At 36.7% G+C, this 12,736-nt stretch overlaps 1 protein-coding gene across 1 annotated transcript in view; it reads left to right on the plus strand.

Annotated features, from left to right (window-relative positions):
• The first annotated feature begins 9,403 nt into the window (after positions 1-9,403).
• LOC118766612 overlaps positions 9,404-12,736 on the plus strand; it is a 14,540-nt gene continuing 11,207 nt past the window's right edge. The window contains exons 1-2 of the mRNA XM_036510180.1: positions 9,404-9,616; positions 12,275-12,353. Of these exons, the coding sequence (XP_036366073.1) occupies positions 9,611-9,616; positions 12,275-12,353 (85 nt within the window). The 5' untranslated portion in view covers positions 9,404-9,610. The remainder of the gene's footprint in view (positions 9,617-12,274; positions 12,354-12,736) is intronic.

Here is a 12,736-nt window from a genome sequence, read left to right on the forward strand (position 1 = left end):
TATTGTATTCTTGTTGTTCTTTGAGGTTTTGGTTTTTCGAGTTTTATTTTGGTTTGTCGTTGAACCAGATATCCTATTGATAATCGATGACTGATCAATATAACTTACCTGAAATCGAACTCAGTAAGATGTTTGAACAAAGATCACAAAATAGATAAAGATAACGCAATATCGCAAGGCCTAGGTCAACTTTGCTATTCACCAGTCCAGGATCGATAAAATAAGTACCAGCCGACTACTGGGGCCAATGGTATTGATTAATCTCTCAACTTAAAATTGCTGGCCTTGTGCCCCAAAATTTCAAGCCATTATTATCATTATTATTATTATTGAGTGAGAGGGTAGTGCATGCCATCAAAGTAACACTAGGATAAATTATACGAGGCCCAGTATACCCATCATGACTACCCGTCTGATAGAGGTACACCAGGCACATGCATCACAACCATATGTGCGCGACATGGTGATCTCATATCAAGATAAACAGAGCATGACTTTGCAGGTGGGGCTCTGTTAGAATTTTCTTCAGGTCGAGTAGCCCATCCCACTCAAAAGGTTCCTGAATAAGGGTTGTTTAAGGATGTTGAACAAAACACCCATATTTCCAAAGGTGAGTTATTCAAACCTCAAACAATTCCTCTCAATACACTACTTTTGCTCGCGATCAGATATGCACATATCGTCACCCACTAAGGGACATGCTCAACTCGTTAAGGGTCAAACAACTGACAAGCAAATCTGTGGTATTGAGCAGGATATTTGCTGTCGCCCATCTTTTATACCAAAACAAAACAACATACATGATAACGCTTCCAATCTGTTATGATCAGAAGCCATGAGAGCCACTGCCTGGTACTGCATCATCATCATCATCATCATCATCATCATCAAGGCAGCGAGCTGGCAGAATCATTCCCACGCTGGACGAAATGCTTAGCGGTATCATTAACATTATTAGCAGTATTATTATTATTATTATTATGATTATTATTATTATTGAATAAGAGAGCGGTGCATGCCATCAAAGTGACACTGGGGTAAAATATACGAAGCCCAGTATACCTATTTCTTTACTACCCACAAGGGGCTAAACACAGAGAGGACAAACAAGAACAGACAAACGGATTAAGTCGATTATATCGACCCTAGTGCGTAACTGGTACTTATTTAATCGACCCCGAAAGGATGAAAGGCAAAGTCGACCTCGGCGGAATTTGAACTCAGAAGGTAACGGTAAACGAAATACGGCTACGCATTTCGCCCGGCGTGCAAACGTTTCTGCCAGCTTGCTGCCTTTGTATACCGTCATGACTAATCGTCTGATAAAGGTACACCAGGCACATGCATCACAACCATATGTGCGCGACATGGTGATCTCATATCAAGATAAACAGCACATGACCTTGCAGGTAGGGCCCAGTTAGAATTTCCTTCAGGTCGAGTAGCCCATTCCGCTCAAAAGGTTCCTGAATAAGGGTTGTTTAAGAGTGTTAAGCGAAGCACCCATGTTTCCAGAGGTGAATTACTCAAACCCCAAAGAATCTCTCTCAACACACGGCTATGATGCTCCCCCACTACTTCTGCTCGTGATCAGAGATGCACATATCATTAGCCACTAAGGGACATGGTCAACTGGTTAAGGTCAAGCAACTGACAAGCAAATCTGTGGTATTGAGCAGGATATTTGCTGTAGCCTATCTTTTATACCAAGACAAAACAGCATACATGATAACGCTTCCAATCTGTTATGATCAGAAGCCATGAGAGCCAATACTAATATAATTAGAAGGGATTTTGTCTTGAGGCTTGGTGACAAGTCTCCTAGGATCTCAAGAATCCTTCTTAGAATTCTTGCAGAATATTGGATGGTGCTTTTCTGCAGGCCGACAATGCGAATCTCAATTGCAGTCTCTTTCAGTATTTCAGGTAGAATTTTGAGTGTTGTGCCAAGTGCATCAGTTATCACATGAATATTTGTTTTAAATTTCCAGTCTTTCAGCTCTCTGGCTATATCCTGATATTTCTCAGATTCAATAGACAATGAAGCAATAGACCATCTCGTCTCGGGATGTCCTGTGCTGACACCAAACGAATACAAATATCGCCACGATAGGGTAGGACATCATTTACTTGGAAAAATATGTAAACACTACAAAATCAGCATTCTTGCTTACTGGTATGAACATCATCCTGAGCCAGTCGTTGGACGTAAAAATGTCACTATCCTCTGGGATTTTCCAGTGAACATCGACAGAACGATGCAGGATAATCGACCAGATATAGTCATTAAAGACGGAGAAGAAAATACTTGTAGGCTAATAGATGTAAGTGTTCCCACTGATGAAAAATATATATGTAAAAGGATTTGACAAATTAAGTAAATATAAGGTCCTGGAAATTGAAATACAAAAGATGCGGCATCTTAAGGCGAGAACTGTTCCTGTTATTGTAGGTGTCTTAAGTATGATAAGAAAGGGATGTCAGAAACATCTAGATAATATCCCTGGAGGACCATGTCTCAGAGAAATCCCAAATATTGTGATGACAAATACTGCTCACATCCTTAGAAAAACCCTATCAATTTAAACGTCTGTGTTGTACTACATGAAGATATTTCGCTACTGCCCTTGCCACTTCCCCTCCCCAAGCTTTCACTCATACTGTAACATCTTTCATCCTTCACTCGCCTTAGGATGGTGGGTGTGCCTCGGCAAGTGATTGTAACAAACATGCAGATTAAAAGTAAATGATGATGATGAAGATGATGGTGTTGATGATGATGATGATGATGATGATGATGATGATGATGATGATGATGATAATAGGTACCCTGGGAATAATAGCAAAATGGGCTGATTGCTACCTAGCTCAGATCCAGGAAACCCCAAAATGGCAGAAATTTTAAAGATAGTGCACATGGCTCATATCCTACGCAAAATACTTTCTATGTAATCTCAAGTTTAAAAATAAACATAATTTTCTTATGGTTTCTTAAACATTCTCTAGAACAACACTATGTACAAAACCAAATATATGGCACACCAACACGAACTTCCAACTTGTCTCTTGAGGTCTCTGGGTGAGACTTGGAGCCAACTTGTACAAATGTAAAGCAAAAGTCAAACATATAATAATAATAATAATAATAATAATAATAATAATAATAATAATAATAATAATAAGAAGAAGAAGAAGAAGAAGAAGAAGAAAAAATGCTTTCTAATTGATGTATCAATGCCAGCAGATGACAACGTGTCTCTAAAAGAAATGGAGAAACTTTCAAAATGGAAAGACCTGGAAATAGAGTTAATTCGAATGTGGAATCTAAAAACAGAAACAATTCCTATCATAGAAGGCGCATTAGGCATGATAAAAATTAAACCCCATTCGAACAAATACATAACAAAATCATCAGGGCTTACAATTATATATAACATACGAAAAATAGACCTACTAGGCACCACACACATCCTACGTAAAACACTTTCAATACAGTAACCATCAGAGCATCACAACAAAACACAGCACATACCCAAGGCACACAGAGCTGCGCTCGGTAGTGAACTGAAAGTAAGTGATAAAAATAAAACTACCGAATAATAATAATAATAATAATAATAATAATAATAATAATAATAATAATAATGATGATGATGATGATGATAATAATTATAATAATAATAATAATAATAATAATAATAATAATAATAATAATAATGATGATGATAATGATGATAATAATAATAATAATAATAATAATAATAATGATGATGATGATGATGATGATGATAATAATAATAATAATAATAATAATAATAATGATGATGATGATGATGATGATAATAATAATAATAATAATAATAATAATAATAATAATAATGATGATGATAATGATGATAATAATTATAATAATAATAATAATAATAATAATAATAATAATAATAATAATAATAATAATAATAATAATAAACAAAATAACAACACCTATTATAAACAGCATAAACCTAGCCGTCACTGAACTGATAGCCACTGAATCAAAAAAAAGTGATATCACTGAGCTAAATAACCTAATATACGCAGCAGCCACTGCAGCCACAAAAGAAGCTGGATACTCACCCAAACCCGCCCAAACAGGAGTACCACCACCCAAACAAACCCTGTGGATAAATAACATCCAAAGCAAAATAAAAAAAAATAGAAAAGACCTGTCGATTCTTAATGAAATCAGCAAACAATCAACGCTACTGAGCAACAAAAAGAGAACAAAAATACTCCGCAAATATAACATCACAGAGAAAGATTTGCCTGAAATAAAAGCCAAAGCACAAAGGATCCGCCGGTACAAGAAACGCCAACGCTTCTTTGAAGAAAACAAAAAGTTCAACTCCAACCCCAAAAAGTTCTACCAAGAACTGGGAAAAAATAAAATAGAAGTCACTGCAGCACCAACGGCAGAAGAATTGGAAGAATTCTGGGGAGAAATATGGTCGGCGAACGAACCACCAAAAAAAAGGAGTATCAGAATAACAAACTCGGCATCTGAACAACTTTGGACCCCCATAACAACTGAAGAGGTCACCCAGGCACTGCAAAGACTAAGCAACTGGAAGGCACCTGGGCATGACAAGATCCCCAACTTCTGGTTGAAATATCTAACAGGAATGCACAAAAAGCTGGCTGAAAACTTTAACAACGTACTAGCAGAGCCAGAGACAATGCCTGAATGGCTCACGAAGGGGAAAACCATCTTAATTCCCAAATCAAATGAAACAGAAAAACCAGAAAACTACAGACCAATAACCTGCCTCCCTACTATGTTCAAGGCATTTACTGCAGTGATATCACAAAGGCTGAACAAGCACCTGGACGAAAACAAACTGTTCCCAGAAGAGCAGAAAGGATGCCGCAAAGGCTCATATGGCTGTAAAGATCAACTAATGATTAATAAAGCCATAACTGAAGACAGCCACAGAAAGAAGAAAGGCCTCAGTATGGCCTGGATTGACTACAAAAAGGCGTTTGATAGCATCCCCCACACATGGATCCTCGAAACACTAGCCATTAACAAAGTAGCACCAACAATCATAAAATTCATAGAGCACTCTATGAATAAATGGCAAACAGTCCTACACCTCCAAACAAAAGAGGGACTCATGAAAACCAAAGACATCCCCATTAGAAGAGGAATATTCCAGGGAGACACGCTCTCTCCACTTCTTTTCTGCTTGGCACTGTCACCTCTATCTGATATGCTAAATAGAACTGGATGCGGATATAAATGTTACGGCAAAACGATCAGCCACCTTTTATATATGGATGACCTAAAACTATACGCTGCAAATGACAAACAGCTGGAAACACTATTAAAGACAGTTCATGGATTTACCAAAGAAATAGATATGAAATTTGGATTAGAAAAATGCGCCAAAGTAACCCTGAAAAGAGGAAAACTAGTTAAGAGTAACAACATCACACTAGATAAAACCAATGAAATAAAAGAATTAGACCAAAGCCAAACTTACAAATACTTAGGAATCCATGAACTAGATAAGACACAACACACACAAATGAAAGAGAAAAATAAAAAAAGAATATTATAGACGAGTTAGATCAATACTAAACACAGAGCTCAATGCTAAAAACAAGATAATAGGTATCAACACTTTAGCTGTCCCAGTTATAAGTTACAGCTACAATATCCTTAACTGGACACGAAATGAACTGACCAAAATAGATAGGAAAACAAGAAAAATAATGACAGGATCTAGGATGCATCACCCAAAATCTGACATAGAAAGACTATATATACAACGTATAGAAGGTGGTAGAGGCCTTATACAGCTGGAAAACTACTATAAAATAACCACCATAGGACTGCAAAAATATCTACTTCAGAAGGAAGGAAAACTGATCCAGATAGCGGCAAAACACGAGCAAAACAAAAAACTGTTCTCAGTATTTAAGGAAGCTGACAAATACAAACAAGAAATCATACCACCTAATAAACATGAAGAAGAAGAAGAAGATGAAGAAACAACAAAAGCTATAAAACAAATGAAATCCAAACTAAAAATAGAACAGCAACGAACCATGATAAAACGATGGCAAGAAAAGCCCCTTCATGGTAAATACTGGACTAAACTAAACGCAAAAGAAATAGACAAAGAAAAATCCCAGCAATGGTTGAGAAGCTCAGGACTCAAAGCAGAAACAGAGGGATTTTTAATTAGAGCACAAGACCAAAGCCTCCCCACCAGAAATTACCAAAAACATGTAATGAAAAGAAATATTACAAGTAACTGCAGAATATGTGGAGATGGACAAGAAACAATAAATCATATTATCTCTAGCTGCCCAGTCCTGGCTAAGAAGGAATATATTCACAGACATGTCAGAGTTGGAACCTACATACATTGGAAGCTATGCCAACATTATGGAATAACAACAGAAAAAAGATGGTATAGGCACACACCAGAAAAGGTCACAGAAAACGAGAAAGCAACCATACTCTGGGATATGCCGATACACACAGATAGAGAAATTAAGGCCAACAGACCAGATATAGTTGTCAGAGATCATGAAGGAAAAAAATGCTTTCTAATTGATGTATTAATACCGGCTGATGACAACGTGTCTCTAAAAGAAATGGAGAAACTCTCAAAATACAAAGACCTGGAAATAGAGGTAACTAGAATGTGGAATCTGAAAACAGAAACAATTCCTATCATTAGGCATGATAAAAAAATATTCAGACAAATACATAACAAAAACCCCAGGACTTACAAACACATATAACATACAGAAAATTGCACTACTAGGCACTGCACACATCCTACGCAGAACACTTTCCATACAATAACCATCAGAGCATCACAACAAATCACAGCACATACCCAAGGCACACAGAGCTGTGCTCGGTAGGGAAGTGAAAGCACGCTACAAAAATAAAACTACTGAATAATAATAATAATAATAATAATAATAATAATAATAATAATAATAATAATAATAATAACAATAATAATAATAATAATAAGACGAAAAAGAAAGACTGATACAGACGAGGAATAGAAATATCTGAGTCTTTTAAGTCCTTCCTTTGATGGTACAAAGGTAAGAAGAATTTGTTGCAGCTTCGCCAACGTAAGAATATAACAAAGATTATTTGTGCAACTCTCTCTCTCTCTCTTCTCTTTCCCTACACATTCTACAGGCAGCCTAGACGTCTTCCTTATCTATATTCTCCCTGGTGTATCATGTTCTGGATTGCTTGATCCTGTACAGCTCGGATCAAACTATATGTCTCTTTCACACTCTGTTCTTTAATATTTGAAATGACATTTGATTTCGATTCTCTTCAGAACTTGGAGCAAAAAAAAAAATCCCCATTTCGTGTAAACTTTCTTTGTTTATGCTCCAGTTCCAGAAATTCACTTCTTTCTCTTTTCCTTATTTCTATCAAAAACACCTCATCACTGTCACAAATATACTTCCTCAACCTCTACCCATACCCCCCACAAGCCTTCTCAACAATCCTCTCCCTCTATACTTTTTGCTGAAATACAATCCATCAGAATTTGCCTGGGATTGTAAAGCTCTGGAGATTTCGTGCAATTTCCTTATATTTCTATCTTCGTTCTCAAGATCTTTCTTTGTCCTTTTGATTATTCCGGTGCTGTACCTGTTGATGGACACCGTTCTTGAGTTTTTATGGCAGTCATGGTATTTATGCCATTCAGTTTAGATTTTAATATCCGCTTTACCCTTCGGAAATATTCTTTCTTGGGTTTGTTTCTCAGGAACTAAACAACAGCATCAACAATCTAGTAAGAACAACAACAACAATAGCAATAATAAGCTGGCAAAAACAAGAACGAGATGCAATAACGACAACAACAATGACAAGATGGAAACAATAGAGACAATAACAAAAAAAAAAAGCTGGCAAGAATAACAACAACAACCACGGCAACAAAGTAAGTGAACCTCTACGAGGTCGTATGATCTGCAAGAAATAGCAGAAAATTATCTCTTCCTTATTAAATGAAGGACGTGTTATATATATTTCTTTACTACTCACAAGGGGCTAAACACAAGGACAGACAAACGGATTAAGTTGATTATATCGATCCCAGTGCGTAACTGGTACTTATTTAATCGACCCCGAAAGGATGAAAGGCTAAGTCGACCTCGGCGGAATTTGAACTCAGAACGTAGCGGCAGACGAAATACGGCTACGCATTTCGCCCGTCGTGCTAACGATTCTGCCAGCTCGCCGCCCTCAGAACGTGTTATATTAATAACATGTCATATTAGAGGCACAAACCAAGAGAGAAACAAAAGAACAAAACAACATAACAAAACTGAACGGTCCTCGCTGGAATGCCTGATCATAGACCTGTCCAGTAAGGCAGACCCTGGGTTAAACCAGAGCAAGCAGAAGAAGACTGAAACAATAACGATAATGGCAGAAGTGTGGAGAGCAAAAATGGCAACTTGCACAACAAGTTATTTCGAGAAAGAGAGAGAGAGAGAGGGGGAGGAGGAGGTGGAGGAGAGAAAGAAGCCGCCATTATCGGCGTGACTTTTATATATTTTGACGGTCAAAGGGGCCAGTGAATATGTATATATATAAACTATTTCAAACACTAGAGATCTCCACTAATAATCAGCACGTGACTAACCGCAATTTCTAATGTTGCCGTTCTTTTTACCTACAGCTCGGCAAATACCAGACAATCACATATATATACACATATATACATATATACATATACATATATATATATATATATATATATAGATATATATATATATATATTATATATATATATATATATATATATATATATATATATATAATATATATATATATACATATACATATATATATTATATATATATATATATATAGATGTATACACATACATATACACAATCATATTCATACATAAGTCTCCATGGTCCCCCATATAATTGTGAGTATGTGTGTGTGTGTGCGTGCGTGTGTGTGAGTGTGTACGCACGCACATGTATGCACATATACGTTATACATTCATACACACATACAAACGTACATGCATACATGCATACATACGTACACACGTACGTATATACATACCTATATGCGTTTGTGTAGATACGAGTTAATTAACTTTGAGGTCCTCTCTTCCCTTTGATTATTACTTTGTCCCCACCACCTCTCCCTGAAGAAAAGGATTAAGACCACAACAACAACAATAATAACATTAATAGTGATATAAAGAAGAAAATGAAGAATAAGAAACGTATTAAATTATTATTATTATTATTATTATTATTATTATTATTATTATTATTATTATTATTATTATTATTATTATCATTATCAACGTATTTAGTGTATTTTATTGTGTGCGGGGTAAATCTATCTGCTAAATGGTTACATCAGCTGTGAATGTGACCACTAGTGCCAACCTATCCTGTCTACCGACTGCTCTGTGTTGGACATCTCTGTCCAGTCCAATCCATTCCAGTCCAATCCTCTTCTGTCCAGTCGCATCTGTCCAGCTCCGTCCACTTCTATACAGTTCAGCTGAATCAGTCCTTGATTACCAACGAGGAAGAAAATATGACAGTAAGTTTATTAATTAGTTTTAATTATTAACATTGATATTTCCTATTTTATGCATGTTACTGTTTTTATTGACCATTAGGTCACCCTTTGATCAAGCAGACGTTCCAACCGTGACTGTTACGACTTTTGGAAGCTTATCAACAACTGCATTACCTAATGTGTTCTCTCCTTTTTAAGGATGCTTGGTGATTTGAAAGAGATTTGGGAAAGAGATTTGAAGGGGATTTGGTCAAGCAAGTGAAGCGATTACATAGAGGCCTCCTCTAAGTCTAAGATTAGCTCTAAACAAACAAATCAATGGTCAAAGACATCCCAACTACGACCACCTCACCTTATTTTCAGGCAACGCACTCGGGACTATATTGTATAAAGTACTGTTCCTTTTTTAAAAGCAATGAGGTAAGGTCTGAGGACGATTTAGCTGCTATGTTCTAATAGGTACCTCTCATTAAATTGGTGAAATCCAGGCGATTGATTAGAGTCTTGCTGATGATGTTCTAAACATCTGTAGGTCACTTGGTACATTTGTAGATCATCTGTTGGTCGTAGTTTGCAGTGGCGGGGTGGGGATGTGAGTTATGGCTGGACATAAGGAAGTTTCATAAGTGAAGGGAAGACTGGGCGAAATGTTAAGGATGTCGTAGCTTTGGATGGAAATAGGAGATGGAGTGCAGCATCCTGGATAAACCGAAGATCGCGAATGTTTCCAGTGGGAGGAAATTGCCCAATAGTTAATGACACTACATGAATTTTTGATTCTAGAAGGTATTTAATAAGTCTGTCCCAATACAATGGACTCATACTTTGCTTAAAATTCTTAAAAAATGAAACCAAATTTCCACACCACATTCAGTTGGGACACCCTGTATCACTTATACTTATTTTACAAATCATATTATTTGCAGTTCATACATTTTCCTAAAACTAATTGAGCCATCGAATTTAGAAATATTTTACAGGTTTCCTTGTTTATGTTCGATTACTTTGAATATTGATTTTTTTGTGGTCCAAGTTTCTAATTTTTGCAGACAATATCACTTTCTTTTACCTTATTTGACACGTGAGTAGAACTCGTGTCTGGAAACATCGTGACATAGATTGTTGAAAAAAATCGACATTAGGGCCCTTCCAATGGATCCTTTTTCTACCACATATTACTAATATTCTATTTAAACACACCAAGCGAAATAACCAATACCACCTGCAGCTTTTAGCGATGCGATCAATATTTGATTCTCACGACCAGCCAACCTAATTCTACATTTCACTTCTCACAGTTTTGAACTGCTAAACATTATTATTGCACTTCCTTGATTTGAATCTTAAAACTTAAAGACTTCATTCATACATTTCTATTCATACATGGTTTTTTGAATGCCCATTACACCGATAATTCTGCATTTTTACATTTACACTTTCTCAATGACAGTAGATAATTTTTTTAACAACGTATTTGTAGTGGGTTCATGCAGGCATAGCGTGGCTTCTATCTTCGATTGCCAAATTTCACTTAACACTTCAACAGCGCTTTCCTCATGGTAAAACAATAGTTTTTCTGTGAACAACAACCTCTCTCGCCAACCTCCGGAAACATCTCTCTCTCCTCCAGCTGACAGTTTTTGTACTTTTTTGTGACGGAAAATACACCTTTTGTGACAGTCATAACGAAATTGCTTTCTTATATCAGAATAATAAGGCGTTTCAATAGAACATCTTTACAAAGAAAATGAAAGACGAAGACAGGTGTAGGAACAACAAGCAGGTGTATTAATTTAACGCTCGGGAAAAATGGAAATGTCTTTTACGTTTCGAGCCTACGCTCTTCGACAGAAAGGATTAAGAGGACAAAAGGAGAGAAAGAATGAAAAAAACGGAGAGAGAAGAAAGTGCAGAGTTCAATGGTCCAACATGGCGAGATATACGAGTATATATATCTGTATGTGTATGTATGTATGTATGTATGTGTATGTATGTATGTATGTATGTATGTATGTATGTATGTATGTATTATGTATGTATAACGGACGTATAGAATATGTCAGAGGTGTATAACAACATCCGATAGTCTGACCGATATAGTGGTAAGTGATATATAATGCATTATATATTGTATGACATATATGACATATATACTACAATATTGTGTAGAGGTAAAGCCTCCCTTCGGTCATGACTGACCATGGGATTGCACCAAGAAAGTTCCCCTCTGAGGCACAAGTCTGAGCAAGGTTGTTTATGGAAGACCAGCAGTCGCCCATGCATACCAGCCTTCCACCTTCACGCCACCGATGTCATCCAAAAGAAAGGCAAAGGGGCCGATACAGCTTGGTACCAGTGACGTCACAATTCATTTCTACAGCTGAGTGAACTGGAGCAACGTGAAATAAAGTGTCTTGCTCAAGAACACAACACGCAGCCCAGTCCGGGAATCGAACTCGTACCTCATGATTGTGAGCCCGACTCTTTAACCACTGATCTATGCACCTTCACATTGCAATATTGTATAACGTGTATAATATTGTGTTGGATGACGTATTGTATATATCTAATGGCATATAGAACAACATTAAAAGACATTTAGTCATATAAATGAGTGTAACACAAAACAAACAAAATATTAAACGTTTGAAATTCAAGAATATTCTTTTATAATTCCAGTTTGTGTTGTATATCGCTTCCATTTGCTTCTGGCTGTTGGCGCTTTTTTGTGGAGCTGAAAGGAAAATCTCTCTTCAAGGTAAGCAACAGAACGTTTGCCATTTCGACTACTCTACTAATCTTACTTCATGCAGTGGTGGTGGTGATGACACAACAACAACAACAACAACAACAACAACAACAACAACAACTACTACTACTACTACTACTACTACTACTACTACTACTACTACTACTTGTCTGTAGCACAGGCACAAGGACTGACATTTGGGAAAGAGGGCTAGTCGATATCATCGAACCCAGTTATTAGATGGCATTTAATTTTACCAAAACCCGGAACGTAAAGTTAAGAAAGAATGGCACTATTTGTACTCAGAACATAACGAAGTATAGTTAAATACCACAAGCCATTTTGTCATTTGCTTAACCAGCCCCATACAGCAGTTTCCAAACTCTCGTCTC

This window comes from Octopus sinensis, linkage group LG16 (genome assembly GCF_006345805.1).
Source record: "Octopus sinensis linkage group LG16, ASM634580v1, whole genome shotgun sequence".
NCBI lineage: Eukaryota > Metazoa > Mollusca > Cephalopoda > Octopoda > Octopodidae > Octopus > Octopus sinensis.